General features: G+C 36.1%; 1 protein-coding gene and 1 pseudogene across 3 annotated transcripts in view; one reads left to right on the top strand and one right to left on the bottom strand.

Moving 5' to 3' along the window:
* Nucleotides 1-4,019: 4,019 nt before the first annotated feature.
* Nucleotides 4,020-10,020, bottom strand: LOC120619303 (junctional adhesion molecule C-like; annotated as a pseudogene).
* FH (fumarate hydratase) overlaps nt 9,980-20,142 on the top strand; it is a 26,780-nt gene continuing 16,617 nt past the window's right edge. The window contains exons 1-3 of one of the 3 annotated variants that reach the window (XM_039883201.1): nt 9,980-10,144; nt 14,861-14,995; nt 18,990-19,100. In XM_039883201.1, the coding sequence (XP_039739135.1) occupies nt 10,019-10,144; nt 14,861-14,995; nt 18,990-19,100 (372 nt within the window). In that variant the 5' untranslated portion in view covers nt 9,980-10,018. Of the gene's footprint in view, nt 10,145-10,172; nt 10,320-14,860; nt 14,996-18,989; nt 19,101-20,142 lie in introns of those variants that run through there. The other 2 variants (XM_039883199.1, XM_039883200.1) reach the window with 2 other exon arrangements.

Below are 20,142 nucleotides of genomic sequence, written 5' to 3'. Positions count from 1 at the left end.
CATAATTAAAATGCTCAAGGTTACAGACAAAGTGAGGATCCTAAGATCAGCAAGAGAAAAGCAGTTAGTTACCTACAAGGGTGCTCCCATAAGACTGTCAGCTGATTTCTCAACAGAAACTTTGCAGGTCAGATGGATTGGCATGAAATATTCCAAGTGATGAAAAGCAAAAACCTACAACGAAGATTACTCTACCTAGCAAAACTATCATTTAGAATTGAAGGACAGATAAGATCTTCCCAGACAGGAAAAAACTAAAGGAATTCATTATCACCAACCTAGCATTACAAGAAATATTAAAGGGATTTCTTTAAGAAGAATAAAATAAAACATAATAAAATGGCAATAACGATGTACCTATCACTTTAAATGTAAACAGATTAAATGCTCCAATCAAAAGGCAAATGTTGCTGCATGGCTAAGAAAACAAGACCCATGCATATGCTGTCTACAGGAGACCCACCTCAGATTTAGAGAACACACAGATTGAAAGTAAAGGGACAGAAAAAGAAATTTTATGCAAATGGAAATGAAAAAAGAGCTCTGGTACCCATACTTCTATCAGAAAATAGACTTTAAAACAAAAACTATAATAAGAGAGAAGAAGGACATTACATAATGATAAAGGGATAAATCCAACAACACAATAAATCCTAGTATATGTTTATGCACCCCCCAAAAAGAGCACTCAAATACATAAAGCAATTTTTGACCTATATAAAGGGAGAGATCAACAGTAATATAGTCTTAGTAGAAGACTTTAATACCTCATTTACACCAATGGACAGATCTTCCAGAGAGAAAATCAACAAGAAAATAGCAGACTTAACACAATAGACCAGGTAAATTTAATTGATATTTTTAGAGCATTTCACCTCAAAGCAGCAGAATATACATTCTTCTCAAGCTCACATGAAACATTTTCCAAGATAGACCACATGTTAGGCCACAAAACAAGTCTCAATAAATTTAAGAAGACTGAAATCACATCAAGTGTTTTCTCCAACCATAATGGTATAATACTAAAAATCAATTACAAGAAAAAAAAACCTGAAAAACAAACAAACACATGGAAGCTATAAAACATGCTGCTAAACAATGAATGGGTTAACGATGAGATCAAGAATGAAATTGAAAGATACATTGAGACAAATGAAAACAAAAACACAATGACCCCAAATCTATGGGACACAGTAAAAACAAACCTGAGAAAGAAATCCACAGCAATGCAGACCTACTTCAAGAAATAAGAAAAATTTCAAATAAACAATCTAACATCACACTTAAAGGAACTAGAAAAAAAACAGCAAAGACCAAAGTGAGTAGAAGGAAAGAAATAATAAAAATCAGAGCAGAAATAAACAAAATAAAGCATAAAAAATACAAAAGATTAATGAAATCAAGAGCTTGTTCTTTGAAAATATAAACAAAATTTATAAACTTTTAACTAGACCATCAAGAAAAAAAAGAGAGCCCACATAAATAAAATCAGAAATGAAAGGAGAGAAGTGATAACTGACTCCACAGAAATACAAAGGATTACAAAAAAAAGTATGAGCAATTATATGCCAACAAATTGGACAATTTGAAAAAATGAATACACTCCTAGAAATAAACAATCTTCTAAGACTGAATCAAGAAGAAACAGAAAATCTTAACCGACTACTAACAAATTCAAATCGGTAATCAAAAAATTCCCAACAAACAAATGTCCTGGACCACATGGCTTCACAAATGAATTTTACCAAACATTCAAAGAAGAATTAACACCTATTCATCTCAAACTATTCCAAAAATTTCAAGAGAGAAGGCTCCAAGCTCATTTTACAAGGCCACCATTACCGTAATCCCCAAAGAAAAGACATTACCAAAAGGAATATTATAGGCTGATATCCCTCATGAACATAGGCGTGAAAATCCTCAATAAAATATTGGTAAACCAAATTTAGCCAGACATTAAAAAGATCATACACCATGATCAAGTTGGATTTATTCCTGGGACATAAGGTTTGTTCAGCATCTGCAAATCAATTAACGTGATAGACTACATAAATATAATAAAGGATAAAATTCATATGATCATATCAATAGTTGCAGACAAAGTGACAAAATCTAGCATCCATTTATAATAAACACTTTCAGCAAAGTGGGAATAGAGGTTATATACTTCAATATAAGAAAGGCCATATATGACAAACCCACAGCTAGCATCATACTCAATGGGGAAAAGCTAGAAGTGTTTTCAATAAGATCAGAAACAAGATAAGGATGTCCGCTTTCACCATTTTTATTCAACATAGTATTGTAAGTCCTAGCCACAGCAATCGGATAAGAAAAAGAAATAAAAGGCATCCAAATTGGAAAGGAAAAAATAAAACTGTCATTATTTGCAAAAAACTGTTAGAACTTATAAATATACTCAGCAAAGTAACAGGAGACAAAATTAATATTCAGAAATTGGTTGCATTTTTATATACCAATAACAAACTATCAGAGAAATTAAGAAAACAATCCCATTTACAATTGCATCAAGAAAAAAATCTAGTAATAAATTTAGTCAAGGAGGTAAACGACCTGTACTCAGAAAATTATAAGTTATTAAAAAGATACAAATAAATTGAAGGATATACTGTGCTCATGGATAGGGAGAATTAACATCTTTAAAATGTTCATACTACCCAAAACAGTCCATGGATTCGATGCAATCCCTATCAAAATACCAATGGCATTTTTCACAGTACTAGAACAAATAATCTTAAAATTTATATGGAACCATAAAAAACCCTGAAAAGCCATGGCAATTGTTGGAAAGAACAAGTTGGATGTATCACACTACCTGATATTAAACTGTACTTCGAGGCTATAGTAATCAAAACAGCGTGGTACTGGCATAAAAACAGACACATAGATCAATGGAATAGGATAAATCCAGGAATATATGGTCAACTAATCTATGACAAAGAAGGCAAGAATATAAAATAGGGGTAAAGACATTTTATTCAACAAATAATGTTGAGAAAACTGGACAGATACATGCGAAAAAATGAAACTGGACCACTTTCTTACCGCATATACAAGAATAAACTCAAAATGGATTAAAGACTTAAATATAAGACCTGAAACTATAAAACATAGAAAACATAGGTAGTAAACTCTCTGACATTGCTCTTAATAATATTTTTTTCTGATATATCTCCTTGGAGTAGGGAAACAAAAGAAAAAAAATGGGAGTACATCAAACTAAAGAGATTTTACGTAGCAAAGGAAACCATGAACAAAACAAAAAGACAACCTAATGAATGGGAGAAGATATTTGCCAATGATGTATAAAGAATTAATATCCAAAATATATAAAGAACTAATATAACTCAATACTAAAAATCAAACAATCCAATTAAAAAATGGGCAGAGGACCTTAATAGACATTTCTCCAAAGAGGATATACAGATGGCCAGTAGACATGTGAAAAGATGCTCAATGTCACTAATCAGCAGAGAAATGTAAATTAAAATCACAATGAGATATCATCTCACACCTGTTGGAATGATAATCATGAATAAATAAAAAAAACCTATCACTGTTGGTGTGGATATGGAGAAAAAGGTACCCTTGTGCACTGCTGGTGAGAATTCGAACTGGTGCAGCCACTATGGAAAACAGTATGGAGGTTCCCCCCAAATTAAAAAAAATATACCTACATTATTTCCCAGCAATTTCCTAGGTGAACACACCTGAAAAAGTCAAAAACATGAATTCAAAAAGATATATGCACCCCTATGTTCAGTACAGCATTATTTACAGTAGCCAAGATGTGGAGACAACCTGGGTGTCCATCCATGGATAAATGGGTAAAGAAGAGGTAGTACATATATACAATGGAATATTACTCAGCCATAAAAAAGAATGAAATCTTACCATCTGAGAAAACATGGATGGACCTAGAGGGTATTATGCTAAGTGAAATAAGTCAGACAGGGAATGAGAAATACCATATAATCTCACTTATATGTGGAATTCGAAGAACAAACAGATGAACAAACAAAACAGAAACAGACTCATAGATAGAGAACAAAGTAATTGTTGCCAAGTGAGGAGGGAAGGGGTTGAGGGCTGAGTGAAGAAGGTGAAGTGATTAAAAAGTACAAATTGGTAGTTAGAAAATAGTCACGGGGATGTAAAGCACAGCATGAGGAATACAGTCGATAACATTGTAATAACGATGTACTGTGCCATGTGGGTCCTAGCCAGGGGATCATTTTGTAAATCACAGACACGTCTAACCATTCTGCTGTACACCTGAAACTAATAAGCAATAATATTGAATGTCAATTCTAATTGAAAAATAAAAATTAAAAAATAAATAAAGGAATGAAAAAATAAAATATTTAAGATCCTGGGATAATTGGATGCTCTTGGGCATTTCTCTCCTATAAGAAGGAGCAGTAAAAGTCAAACCTCGTAGGGTTGTTTTGAGTATTAAAATGATTAATACATGTAAAGGATGTAAAAAAATTTCTGAATTCTAACATGTGTGAATAGGTGATTGTTAACAAGGATTAAGAAGGCTTATTCATAAAAAGCTTATCGATTTGGATTTTAAAAAGTTAAACTGTATGGTGGAAACAGGAGACACATTCAAAATAAAAATAAAACAAAATTGTCTAGAGTAAAATCAAAAACATACACAGGCAAAAATAACCAATATTAATATTGGCGTAGAAATATCAATAATAGAAAATGAATTTAAAATAACAAGACACAATAGGAATGAAGAGAGGTGATACCCAATGAAGAGAGGGAGGTGATCTGTGAAGTAACCATAAGCTTATGTTCTTTGAAGCTTTGTATGTAACAGCAAAATATATCCTTCATTAAGAAACTGGATAAAGTGTTTTATATTCATGTAATAGAATACTGTTAAGTTAAAAAGATCAAAAACATGCAGTAAAACAAACAGGAAAACAGTAAAAATTTCAAACCATTGTTTGAACATTAATATGTAAAGCAAAGATATACGGGTGATCTGAAAGCATATATTTCAAAATAATAGTTGCTGGGAAGAAGAGGAAGATTGTCACTCCATTGTTAGTTATTTGCTATTTCTTTTATTTTATAAGGGTATCAAGCAAATACCTCAAATTGTTAGCATTTCCTAGGAAATGATTGTAATTGTTAGTAAATGTTCGTTTCTGTAGTTTTCTGTCAAACCAATGGCAATACTAACAGCATTATCTTCACATGAGACTTTAGTATTGTTTGCCTTTTAGTGATAGAAAGTATAAACATACAGGATTAGTAGTTCATTGTTTCCTAAAACCATTGCATTACCTTTTAATTCTTTATTATTTCTCTTTTATTTGGAACTTCTAACTTCTAAATAATCCTCGGTTTTACTTTATCATCAAATATGTTAGTAATTTCTGAATCATCAGTTGACAAAGAGAGGAGATACTGAGAGATAAAAAATCCAGGTGAGTTTTTGGAGTGTTTTGATTGTAGTTCAACTATTATACTCTATCATTTAAATTTTCATATTTCAAATATATTTGAGTCAAATTCTAAAGCCACAAAATAACAAACAGTGTAACCAAGAGGTTTGACAGAGAACAATGGTTAAAAGCTTGGCTTCGCAGGTCCCAGACTTTTGATTTCTGGACATCATCCAGTGGTTCTCTTTTGTGATTAATTGCCATCTGTTTCCAAGCAACACAAGAAGAGACAAAAAAATAAAATTGTGTTTCAGATGCAATTTTATATCAGTTCCTGCATTTTTATCACCTATTACATTCAAATAATATGCTTTTAGTTTAAAAATGTATATATCAATGCAAAACACCTGGAAAAACAAAATGCAAATTTTAAAAATTCTAAAATCATCTATAATTATGAACATCTTCCACACTACATTTTATTTTTTGATTTTTTAAAAAAGCTTTTATAAATGAGGTTTAATAAATACCACCTTATAGGTGTTTCAGTACAAGTCTCTAACATCTATGTATACATAGCAACAGCTATACCTTGTGTAGGCCTCGAGTCTTCGGTCACATTCACATGTAGAACACATGAATGTTCCCTTTCTGTCTAAATTTTTATAGTAATAGGCAACTACTTCCCATTTTACTTCTCTCTCTTCTGCCAGACCCAGTTCACGTGGCCCTAGGGCAGAAGGTTATAGGGCATAATGGAGGCGATAAGGCCACCTCATCACTGTGAGGACCAAGATGAAGGCTAGCTAGAGTGTTGATCCTCAACAGATAAAGAAGAGGGAAACTATCCTTTTCTACCAAGAAGAAGTGAAGGTAAAGGGATAGTCTTAATTCTAAGCATTCAAGGCACAAATGCAAAAGAAGAACGAAGAGTTGCTAACTGCCTCTGCCAAGTACCCCATGGCAAAGTATTTCACACTTTTAATTTCAAGCATTCAATTTTAAAAAATCTCAAAGTATGAAGAATTAAGACACTGAAAATTTATTCCCAAGATGACTATGTTCCACAGAAATGCAGTCTTGTAAGCACACTGTGGAGTTGAAGGCACTCCTCGAACCACTTCACATCATGAGTTAACGCAGTGACGTACCTGGGGCTAAGAACACGTGCTCTTGAAGAACAAAGGCTTTTGAATGATGCTTCCAATGTCCCCCACAAAGTGAGCAGTGTCTTGGGTAGACAAAAATCTTAATGTCAAAATTGGAAAACTGCCTTCGATTCAGGCACTTTACTTTCTTCACCACTAGGATGTACCCTGGCTGCACTATCTGATAGTCTTCAGAAGGCTGGCCCAACTGCCACTCAAATAGTTTATTGTGAAGTGAGTCAAAACCTACAGTGTCTCAATGCTTTCTTCCTGGCAAAGAAGAATAGTGGTATTCATTTTCTTTAAAAAATGTTATAGTTCACAGATTTGATTTCAAAACTGCCTTTGACCCTGGATAGTCTCATGAACTACACAAATAAGTAAACTAAATTTAAAAACCAATAGCAGTAGCTTCTTTGTCTCATGAACCACCCACAGCATGAAAGAGCTGTGTCCCAGGGAACTGGAAGGCTGGAAGGCCACATGGAAAAGATCTACCTTTCCTGAGGTGTCTACCTTAGAACTGTCCTGGGTTGAGCCAAGTGCCTGTGGCATGTGAACACGTAACATATTAAAGCTAACCAGCATACGAAGCCACAGTCAGAGCATTAAAGGTAGTGCTGCCTGGCCCTAGAAGTTAGCAGCCAATATCCATTGAGACTGGGGTCTATAACTCAGCCTCAGGAGTTGACTAACATCATTTGCAGGTGTATGTTTATGAGCTTCTGGGTGGTCTTTGGGCACAGGTAATTTTAGTAATCTAAGGAAGAGTTCAAGGCCAACCTAAGAGCTCCTCATGTTTCTTTTTAAGAAATGCAAATAGATTTTGACATTATTAAACTAGAATTTTTAAAGGTTTCCTAAGCAACAATGGTATGATGTATAGACGGCATAAGTTCTCTTATGAAAAAATGCTAAAACATGTATAAAAAGGAATATTCCATTAAGCCTCTTTGAGAGAATTCCTTGTGTTAAGATACTTTTAAATATTGGCTTTTTCCAGTTCAACACGAGTAGCTTGGAACTCCTACCTTAAGTTGAACTTAAAAAAATTAGGTTATTTAACATTATATGACATCACATTTACAGTTTATATAAAAATTTTTTCTTCAATAATCAAAATACATCTTTAGCAAAAATGTAGAATGTAAAATTTTATAAAATAAACACCCATCAAAAAGCATAATGTTCTTTTAGTACCATTTCAGATTTAGATTTTCCTTAAATATTGAAACTTTCCATGGACAAGCAGGGTTGCTACAGGTAAGAAGACTCCTTTCTGATTTTGGCTGTTTTTATAAAATGCTGATCCTCAAAGATTCTCCAAGATGGATACTACAACACTGATTGTCAAAGCTTTTAAGAAGAAATGGTACAACGCTGTCTGTCTGTCTGTGGGCCACTGTGAGGCAAGGCATTGCATAGAAAGCCTCTTTCCTGGATTCATTGATTCAAACTCTGCAGCTGAGGGTTTCATACTGGGTTTCATGTTTCCAAGCCCTACACTGCTGGCGTGACACAGCTAGACCTGGTCACCCCTCAGACCAGACGAGGCTCACCCTGGCTGAGGACAGCCAGTAGCAAATAAACTGACTTCACAGGACCTTGATGCCCACCCAGCAGTCTGTGAGCAAGACCCTCGAAATCACCCTAACATTCAGGTGGAAGCTAGGGTCAGAGACTGGGAATCGGTCTCTGTGAACTCATTTGTTTTCTTTACTTGTGATGACTGTGCCTGGCTGGAGGAAGATTCACTTTCACGTGCCTTGTTAAAAGGTAAGAAAGGAATGGTTGTCATCTTTGGCCAAAACAAAAGGCTTTTGGATGAGCGTCTAGCTCGGTCCCAGAGCACTCCGCTCGGGGCTGCTCTTGATAGTTTATAGTAGAGGTATGGCATGCGCTCTCAGCCAAACCATCAGACCTCAGATCACAAATGATTTGTGTCTGAAGTCACCCTCCTCGTCTGTCCTGATATGATTGACTCTATCTTCCTGGATTCCTGGATTCTTGTAACTTTTCCCATTGTTTATGTTGATGAAGTAACCACGTCTGTATGCACTGCAGATACCCGCTGTTATCAGCGCCAGTATAGCAAGGACAACCGGAGCCCCTCCAATAATTTTGACAACGTCCAGGTCGTAGGCTTCCGCCTCCTGTTCCTCACTGCAGGCTGAGCCTGCGTCGTTGGAAGCGATGCGGTAGTACTGCCCTCCCTGTGAGCAGCGCTGCAAACCAGAGTGCCTATTTCAGCGTTTAGAAGAAAAGAATTTCGAAATTTTGGATTGGCGCTAAAGTCTCTTGGCAGCGGTACATTATTGCAACACCAAATGTGAGACGCGGGGTAGTCCTCACTCTCCTGGCAGTGCAGCGTTGCCTTCTTGCCTCCAGGCACAACGTTTGGTGGGCACACAGGAGCTACTGGCCTCACTTGCACGGTTAACTCCAGGACAATCTTAATTTATTTGCGGTCCTTTGGAGCAACCACCTCACAGCGATAAAGGGCCGAGTCTGTCTGGGTCACATTCCAGATCTTTAGAGAGGTTTTCTCCAATAGTTCTGCAGGACCTGACAAATCTCCCTGTATTTTGTTCTCAAAAAAACACATATGTGGTTTGGGCTTCTTGAATTTTCTTTCATTCAATCGTGGGGTCATTTTCCTGTAAATCTGTAATGATACAAGACAGCACCACACTTTCAAATTCTATACCACTGGGTTTCGGTTGCTGGATTTGAGCTTTCACAGCCCTTGAAAAGTCATGCATTTTAAGAGAGTTCTGAGAGCACACACTGAGAAAGGAAATTGTAGAGACCTCAAAATGCCAAGTTAAAAAAAAAAGGAGTAATTATCTTAAGTGTTGGCATCACGGATAATTATTATTTCGTTCTCTAAAGTTTGCTGTGCTTTTCAAAATTTCTATACCAAAGATGTAATCTGGAAGAAATGAAAACAAACAAACAAACAAAACCTCAATATGAAGAACAGATAATGAGTGATAGAGTAAACAAATATTTCTTTCTAAGATATTTCGTCACTGATTCATTAGTTAATACTCTCGCTAATGAGTGATTGATTATATAATAAGTGAATAAATAAACATTTCTTCTTAGGATATCCCGCCAAAAAACTACCCTACGTCATCAGCTGAGACGCTGGCTCTCTAGCAGCGGCACACAGCAATTCAACTGGTTCAAAGCATAATAGGAACCTCCTTTCCCATAATTCCCTTCTCACTAGTTTCCCATGAAACTGCTCTACAACCAGACAATTAAGCCCGCCCCTTCACTCTTTACTGGCCATTCGCAATTGGTTCCGCCCCACGCGATCAGTTTGAGGCTGTTGATTGGATAAGAGTGCAGTCCAGTGGGCTGGACGGGTTTTGACAGCGGGCGCGGAGGCGTGGCCACCGCTTCTCAGAATCCTACCCTGTCTCCTGCCGCACCATGTACCGCGCACTGTGGATCCTTGCGCGCTCGCGTCCCCTCGTCCCGGCTCCATCCTCAGCCGCCGGTCCCGCCGTTGGTGGCGCGGACGCCCTCCCGTTCCGGCCCCCGAACGCCGCTCGAATGGTGAGCGCCGGCCGCCCGTCCCCCGACCTCCCTGCGGTGACCTTCAGGTTCCGGCTCGCCGGCCCAGGCGCCCGCGAGCGTTCCGCCCGAGCCCGGCCCTGGGCTGCGCGCCCGCGTGGCCGCCTTCTCGGCCTCGGGCATCTTCTCCAGAGCCGGGAAGAAGCCTCAGCCCCGGGTGAGCGCTTGGGCAGGGGCTGCACCTGGCGCCGAGGGTCGCGCTCCCGGCCCCTCCCCGGAGGCCCCGCTGCCGGCCTTGGCCTCGGCGTTTCGGGATAGCCCGCCTGAGTCGCTCTTAGTGCTGCATTCCTGCCGGTGCAGAGGCTCCCATCTTGGGGGTGCTGCCCTCGGGACAGTGCCGGGGTGGGAGGAGAGTGTGTGGAGAGAGGCAGCTTCCCCCCCACCCCTTAGTAAGTCCGACACTGGCCGGGTGCTCAGCTAGCGGTCTCTGAACTCTGGCTGCTGGGGCCATCACGCTACAGTGAACTGCTTTCAGGTCCAGGTGGGGTTGAAGGTTCTTATGAATTTAAAGGAGTTGCCTTCTCATGAAATTGCCTGTTTAGTTCGTTAGGCAGCATACGTTTTGCTCCACTTTTGTAAATTTGTGAACATAGGCAGAGTATCCTGAAGCTAGCATGTTAGAGGATATTAGATAGTTAGGCCCTATAGCAGAATCAGTACTTTTGATTCAGAAAGACCACTAGGAAATTTAAAGGCCCAAGTTCAAGTTGTGACACGCTGACTTAGATAGGCCTCTGCTCTTTAGAGTGTCACCTTCTGTATTTTGGGGCTTTAACAAGCAGTAAGTACATACGTATATTGTTAGGAAATATTTGGGAAATAAATGATAGTTTAGGAAGAGTTACAATTATGCACTGTTTACTGTGCTGTCCTTTGAGCTTTGCAAAGTGATGTTATTTCAAACCCTACTCTACTACTCAAGTTTGGGACTTTGGACTAGTTGTCTTTGTGCCTCAGTTTCTGCATGTAAAATGAAAATAATTACAGCGATGCCACAAGGTTGCATCTGTGAAAGTACTTTGAGTTTGGCATTTGGTGTTAAATAAATGGGCTTGTTAAATAAATGCTTCCATCTGGAATATTTCAAAGGCCAAGATATTTTATGGACTATAAACTTTAAGATAATTTGATGTCATCGCTGTACCTGAAACTACAAAATCAGGATGCTTTATGTTCTTGGACTCCCTGCTCTAATAATTTTAGTGCATTTTAGAACTTTTAAAAGTTATTTTTTATTTATTGTTCTATGAAAGGGAATAGGAGACTGAAGAACTGAATATCTCATTGGCACAAATGTCAGAAAATAGCAGTGCCTTGCTTTTAGGGTTGTAAAGTTAGCTAACATCAGATGAGAATAGATTTTTCATTATTTTGAATACATCTTTCCTCTCTAATCTTGGCTCCAAAATCTGTTGATTTTATTAGAAGTTTTTCTTGTTGCTAGAATTGAGAAATTCATATAACCCTTGACTACCTAAGTTACCTTTTATCCAAAAAAGCATATAAAGTTCATCCAGTAGGAAGAAAACATTTACTGAATGCCCGCTAGGTACTGGGCCCTGGGAATTAGACAGTTGCTATGGGCATAGAGCTTGGAGACTGTTTCCAGTAGTCTCCAAAAATTTTAGTATATGCACTTGTGTTTATGTGTATACAGCATCATGATACAATGTTTTTTTCTTCTGTGGGTCATTGTAAAGAATATGTGAAGAAATTTCACAAAGTTACCTGGTTTATCATCCCTCTATCCATATGTGTATGTATATATATGCTTATCTAGCAGATGCCAACCCCACATAGACATAGCCTGCTCGGATGGTTTTCTCTAATTCCTGGTGATTTACAAAGTGTTTTACAGCGTTGCTTCATTTTCTGTTCTACAAATTTGTGCAACCCACATATTTGGGGGATTAAAGTGAGAACTTTAGACTTTTGGAATAGTTCGTTACTAGTTAAGCTGCTAATAGTTTATTATTAGGTAGACAAACTACATGTTGTTGCAAATATGGGATATTTATTATTACTGTGAGGACAGGAAATACATTTGATCCTTGAACAACACAGAGTTTAGAGGCACCAACCCTTGCCCAATTGAAAATCACGTATAACTTGATTCCCCAAAAACTTAACTGCTAATAGCCTACTGTTGACCAGAAGTCTTATTGATAATATAAACATTTAACACATATTTTGTACATGTAGTATATACTGTATTCTTACACTAAAGTAAGTAAGAGGAAAGAAAATGTTACTAAGAAAATCATAAGGAAAGTACATTTGTAGTATTTATTGAAAAAAATCCTTCTATAAGTGGACTTGCACAGTTCAACCTGTGTTGTTCAGGGGTCAACTGTATATTTTTTGAAGTGTTTGCTGAGATTGTTATTTCAGCCACAATTGACTTCTACACTTTTACAATGATCATTGTCAAGGTTCTACAGTTTGAGGCTTTTGTTTCTAGATTTGGAATTAAATTTTTTTTAAAGTTTAAGCTGAAGAAAATAGCTAAAATTTATTTATCAAGATTTTTCCAAATATCTTTGAATGTCACTGAGTTTTATCATAGCAGCCTGTTATTTAGGGAAGGGGCCCCCAAACCTCAGGCCAAGGAGTGTTAGGGAATGTGCCTCACAGCAGGAGGCGAGTGGTGGGCCAGCTAGTGAAGCTTCATCTATATTTGCAGCCGCTCCCCAGCGCTAGCATCACCGCCTCAGCTCCACCTTAGATCATCAGCCGTTAGATTTTCATAGGAGCAGTGGTCTCTGGTGCCAAAATGGTTGGGGACTGCTGATTTGGGAGACAAAGTTATTGCTGTTTCAGGATGAAAATTTAATAATTTTGAACACAAAAAGCAATGACGTAAGTTTAAGGAATAGAACCTGATTGTACAGATGACTTCCGGAAACCAATCTCTCTTCTTTGTTGCCAGCACCTTGTCTGTCTCATTACAAGGTGATAGAGAAGAAGAACCTAGCTCATGTGTCCAAGTGCCACTGCTGTCATTGCTAGCGTTGGACCAAGTATATTTTAACATACAAGGGTGTTTACTTGGGGTATCCAAAACAAAGATCATAACGCAAAATACTTGTGTGCATTTGAGATATAGAACCGAGCTGCTTTTGGGAGGCAAGTTGTTATACAGCCATGTCAGCGTAACCAGGCTCTATTAGAGAAAAGTCTTAACAACATCTTCAGCCTCTTTTATTCTACAGGGAAGGGATACAACTCAAGGGATTGTTGTGGGCCGATTTGGAGTTACTCCCTGTTTCTTGGTTTATGGAAGTGATGATTAAAAAAAAATGAATCTAAACAGCTTTTGGAATATGACAGTCCGAGTTTGAATATTTCATGCCTTCCGCCTTGCTATCTGCTGAGATAGCAGGTGATCTGCTAAAATTATTTAATGGCTCCAAGCCTCAGTGTAGACTTCTTTAACATGAGACTGGTAATGGTAAAATCTCCTAGGTGGTTGTGAGGAAGTATTTGCTACCTAGCACAGTATATGCCAGGATATGATTACTTTTATTAGTTTCTCCTTATTGGCTTAGGCTAGTCCTCTGTAGACTTTTAGGCATGGGGGAAAAATGTACCTTATTAATTATACTCCTATATTTCCACCTAGACACAATTGTTTTTCTTTTCATGCAATCCAAAAGTCTTTATAACATAAAGGGTTTTGTAAATAAAACTTTTTCTTGTCAGAAGACTATTTACTAAAACAAAATTAGTTGGCTATGGATTTTTAAATCTTTTGAATCATCTGACCATGTTTATTTCATAATTAATGCAAAACGAACATTAAAGCTTAGTATTTCTTGAGGCCTCCTTAATATAAAGTATCATGTGTAAATTCCAAATTTCTAGTGTTTTACAATAAATTTTTTACAGTGCTATAGAATATTTTTTAGCAGTTATTGATTTTTTGTATTAGTGTAACTCTGTACTTGGTAGAACCTAGTTTCTCTGTAAAAAGGACTTTGGGTCGTGGGCTCTTATTCTGGGTGGTGGATTGACTTCAAGATATAAACTCCCTAAAATCATACGTAGGACTTGCGTATATGTATTTATGTTCATTTGTATTGGGAGAAGATCCATAGCTTTCCTCATATTCCCAAAGGGTTCCTCAGCCTGAAAAGGTCAAGAATGGACCTAGCCTGTCTTCACTTGTCCATACATTTACTTTAATTTATAAATGAGAAAAGCCGACTTGCTGAAGGTGACACAGCAGTCTGGACTATTTGTATTGCACTGAGTTATCTCTCATGCATAGTATTTGTAGACCTCAGATAAGCTTTGTTTAAATAGGTAATATTTTCAGATTTTAAAGTCTCATTCTTCTACTGTTTTCTGAAGTTCCCAGTAAAATAAGCATTAAGTTGAGTACACTGAATTGTCCAAAGCTTGACCAATAATAGGCATACTCCTGAATTGGAAAAGATTATTTTTCCTTTAAAGGCTTTCTTTGTATTTATCATCTATGTAATGTATGAATTCTGTAATATGTCTTTAACATCTGTATTAATGTGTGTGACTAAAATTTCTCAAAAGAGCTGGAGGCGGGGAGTAGAATGAAAATCAAAATGGATTTTTTTGTCTTTGTGGTACTTATTAAGATTTTTTTCCCTTACAGTTGATATGAAGTTATTACGTTTGACAATTTCTTTTCAAGCTGTAATAGTGTCTTATCTTTATCTATAGGCTAGCCAGAATTCCTTTCGGATAGAATATGATACCTTTGGTGAACTTAAGGTCCCAAATGATAAGTATTATGGTGCTCAGACTGTGAGATCTACAATGAACTTCAAGATTGGAGGTGTGACGGAACGCATGCCAGTAAGTGGATTTTGTGGAAATAATGATTTTGGATGAACTAATCTTTGTTCAAATGAGTCAGCTTTATTTTGTAAATAAATATTTTGCAGAGTTAAAATATAGCTGTTAGAGAATGTTGTGAGTAGTAAGATGTTTCTCTTTCATGAAAATGTCAAAGACCTTTTGAAGTTTAGTTAACTATTATTTTGAGCTGTGACTTTAAATATTTTGGATTTTTATTTGATACAAATAAGTTATTTGTCTTGCTGGGATTTTTTTTTTTTTCAGATATTTACAAGGATTTTTCAGTTTGTAAATATTTTTAATTTTAATACTTAAATTTTATTTTTTTACCGATTAACACTGATTTTTTTAAAAAAACTGATTTAAAAGGAAACAGACTTTTCTTTAATATTATACTTTCTATTTTAGTGTCAATATCCAGAAAAGTATACATAAATACCTAAAAATATTTTTCTTTACTATGCCTGGCATGTAATAGATAACACATAAGTATTTGTTTAATGCCACCTTAATGATTTAATGACTAGAACACTTTCTGTCGTATTTCTTTAAATCTAAGATGACCTCAGTTTGAGGATGCACCACTATGTGCCACTAAGAAAGAAAAGGGCTACCAGTTAAAGTCGTGACATGTCATTGTTCGTAAGATGCCTCTTGATCTCAGAGAAAAGAACTGATGAAATACATTACATATACGAGTATAGCCCAACCTGAGTATGGAAAATAGTCATTGCAGGAATGCAGGGGAGGCAGGTAAGCCTAGAAGTAGACGGGCTTCATCTGGTGAGATACTGTTTAACAGTTATCTTCTAAGTATACTTTTTATTTTACAAGAATTTTAGCTTTCAGATTTTAGCTCACCCCTAAGTCTTCAACACTGAATCTTGACATGGTCATACAATAGGTGGCTGAATCTTCTTGAAGAAAATATCTTCGTTCTTGCTACCTGTAGTCTTACCTCGGTGGTAAGAGAAACAAGTACAGAGTCAGATGCCATGGCTGGGTGACAGAGGGTAGCAGCTGATCCTAAAATAGTCTCATGCAGTTCAGCTCCTGGGACTAAAGAGGTCGGTGCTCACCCATACTGGCTCACGTCTTGGTTTTCCTGCTTCAGCCAGTGAGGCGTGTGCTTCTGGAGGTGTGGGATTGCTGCCGCTGCCCCAGGGACAGAACAGCCGTTTGGATTCCATGTCTGGGAAGGATGGGCCCCCAGGATATTAGTGTTATCACATTCGCCTTCATTACAATTAATTTTCTGAACTTCATTAAATATGACTCAACTCTTTGTTTCTGAGGTCCAAAGGAAAACAAAGTTAAAAACTATTATGAACTTCTTATGTAAGTAAATTGAAGAACAATGAGACCTTTCTCTTCTCTGCGATGATACTTTTTACCATTTTATTTTAATAGTGTTTTGTGGAATCCTCTGCCGTGACCCCTTTTCCTTTTATGAGTCCATAGACATGGGATCAGTAACTCTGTTCCGATGGCCAGAGTGGATTGGCATTCACCTGTGGCTTCGGCAGTGGTTTAACCCACCACTGCAGTGTTCCTGTAGAAATTTAAATTCCCATTTGTTTTCATGTTTAAAGTTTTTAAGTTTCCAGTTCTATGTGCCATTTGTCTCCATTTCATTTGGGTAAAACACTTAAAATGTTTTAGTTTCTTAAAATTAAAAATATTGTCTTTTTACTTCCTTTTCTGTTTGCCCTTTGGTTTATCTTCTGTTTGGTCTAGATTTAATGTCTTATTCCTTTCCACTTTCATTTCCCTGTGAAGACTATAGCATCTCTTTTATAAATTCATTACTCTCTTCCTCCCCCTTCCTTTCTCCCTCTGCTCCTTTTCCACTCAAACCTGGTATGGGATCTATATCACAATCTGTGTTATTCATTTTGACAAGAACACATAATTATCTTACAAAAACTAGGTATCATTTCATTGAAACCTCCTAAAAAATTACTCGATTTTTCCTTTCAAATTTGGTAAGATGATTTGGAGTAAAAAGTGAAAAGATCTGCATACTAAAGGGTTTGAAATATAGTTATATATATCAGAAACTATTACTTTTAGAACTCTGGGTTTAAAAAAAAATTCTCCTAAGAGAAATTTCCGGTCACTCATAGAATATCAGGCTTCACTGACTTACTAGAATATTATGTTTTTTGGCTTGATGCCCATTTAGTAACTGTTTGTTTTATGCTAATTGGCAGTTAAGAATGTTATTTTATTTATTTATTTAATTGAGGTATAATTGAGATATACCATTATATTCATTTCAGGTGTACATGCAATGATTCTGTATTTGAATACATTGTGGAATGATCACCTCGAAAAGTTTGTTAACATTTGTCACCATGCATAATTACAAAAATGTTTTTCTTTTTGTGTTGATGACTTTTAATATCTCAGCAACTTTCAGATATGCAATACAGTATCATTAACTATAGTCACTATGCTGCATATTACATCCCCTTGTTTATTTTATAACTGGAAGTTAGTACATTTGGACCCGCTTCACCCATTTTATCCAACCCTCACAATTTGTTCTGTGTCTGCAAGCTTGGTTTTTTGTTTGTTTGTTATGTTTCTTAGATTCTCCATTTAAGTGAGATTATACGATGTTTGTCTTTCTCTGATTTAATTCATTTAGCATAATGCCCTCAAGGACTATCATGTTGTTGCAAATGGCAAGATTTCATTCTTTTTTATAGCTGAATAGTATTCGGTTGTGTATGTATATATATACACACACATATACAATCTGTTCATCCATTGATGGACACTTAGGTTATTTCCATATCTTGCCTATTGTAAATAATGCCACGGTGAACATGGTGGTGCATATATCTTTAAATTGGTGTTTTTATTTTTTTCAGATAGATACATAGAAGTAGAACTGCTGGATCATGTGGTAGTTCTGTTTTTAATTTTTTGAGGATTCTCCATACTGTTCTTTGTAATGGCTGCACTAATTTATATTCCAACCAACAGTGCACAAGGGTTCCCTTTTCTCCACATCCTTGCCAACACTTGTCATTTCTTGCCTTTTTGATAATAGCCATTCTGACAGGTGTGAGGTGATATCTAATTGTGGTTGTGATTTACATTTCACTGATGCGTGATGGTGAGCATTTTTTCATGTGCCTGTTGGCTTTTTTTTTTTTGGCAGTTGAATTGTTTAAGTTTCTTATGTATTTTGGATACTAGTCTCTTATCAGATATATGGTTCGCATATTTTTTTCCATTTAGTAGTTTGCCTTTTTATTTTGTTGATGATTTTCTTTTCTTTGTGGAAGCTTTTTAGTTTGATGTAGTCACCTTGTTTATTTTTCCTTTTGTTGCCTTTGCTTTTGGAGGCAGATCCAAAAAAAATCATTGCTAAGATCGATGTCAAAGAGCTCATCACATATGTTTTCTTCTAGGATTTTTATGGTTTCAGGTCTTACACTCAAGTCTAATCCATTTAGGGTTAATTTTTGTGTGTGTTGTAATCTTATACATGTAGCTGTTCAGTTTTCACAATACCATTTTGCTACCTTTATTTTATTTGCTCTTTTTTTTTTAAGAGAAGGAAAAATTATAATGTAGCATAGGATCCAATAAGGAAAAATAATGTGATTACTGGTGAAATGATTGAACACCATTTGTTTTTATATGTATGAAATAAACCCATATACATTATAATGTATTATAAAAAATAGGATGAATGATGTATTGTATATCTGAATATTTGTGTTTGAGGCATATACACATGTATATGTAGAGTCAGTGTATTTTCTTCTGCTGTTCCTTAAACAAATAGATACATGATGACTATTGGCTCATTATGTATTTCTCTATAATCTTCATATACTAAACATTTTAGGGTCATAGTGTTACTTAAGTTATGGTTTTATGTACAGTTTTTGCACCTGCAAAAAATAGTAATCTTAAACTTCTATGCTTAACCTAAATTGAAAATCTGAAGTGTTTTTCTGATTAATTTTAGATCCCTGTTATTAAAGCTTTTGGCATCTTGAAGCGAGCAGCTGCTGAAGTAAACCAGGATTATGGTCTTGATCCAAAGATTGCTAATGCAATAATGAGGGCAGCAGATGAGGTAGGAGGTGATAAATGTGTTTATTTAATGGCATCAGACCCATATCATCCACTGGATGATAAATGGCAGGAGAAGGGGGCAATGTGAGTTAATGAATTTCAATGTAGGGTGGCGGCATTATTGTTTGGTGAGGATATTAATATGGTGCTTAAAATATTGTGGCAAAATTTGTGGGTGATCTTATACCCTATATTTTTTATTCTCTTGACTTAATTCATATAAAGAAAATTTTTTGAAGAGACGTTTAAATTTATATATTTGATTTCTTATTTTATGTATAAATGATTCATTTAAAAACTAGTTGATTATTTGATAATATGTGTGGAGAATTTCACTAATCCACTAATGACATCATCTGTAGGAGACATTGAGATGATAGTTTAAAAACTCTATACTGTAATGTTGTTCATTGCAACACTGTTTATAATAACAAATTAGCATCCAAATGATAACAGCTGCTTATATAAGTTATATTATGATGCCATAGAAAATTAGTTTTTTTAAAGATTGTCATAGAACAAAATCTACCATATAAGAAAAAGGAGAAGATACGTAACAAAATATATGTATTTTATGATCCTAATTTTTTTAGAAAAAAATGAGCAGAAAACATGTCTTTCTGTATATAAATGTGCACTGCAATTGCTTGGAGTAGAGACTGGAAGGAGATGCCAAAATGCTGGTAGTCGTTACTTCTGAGGAGCAGAACTATGACGACTATTACGCTTTTCTTAGTTCTCAAAATTTTTACACCAATCACCTATTTTCATACTACTAGGAAAAAAGTTTTACTTTAAAGTGAACCAATTGTTTAAAGTAATAGATTTCTAAAGTACATGCTGATTTTTTAAACCTAAAATCATTTCAGAAGATAAAGTTAAGCACCCACTCTCTTATAAAGCTTATAATCCAAAAAAATACATAACTGAAAGGATAAAAATATGACAGAAGTAGGAACAAATCTGGACTGTGTTTGTCTCTGCACTTGGCAATTGCTATTCATTGAACATCTGTGCAATGAAATAGCTATTAGTGTACTCAC

This window comes from Pteropus medius, unplaced genomic scaffold (assembly GCF_902729225.1).
Source record: "Pteropus medius unplaced genomic scaffold, Ma_sr-lr_union100, whole genome shotgun sequence".
Lineage (NCBI taxonomy): Eukaryota > Metazoa > Chordata > Mammalia > Chiroptera > Pteropodidae > Pteropus > Pteropus medius.
This window is presented reverse-complemented; position numbering and strand designations above follow the sequence as displayed.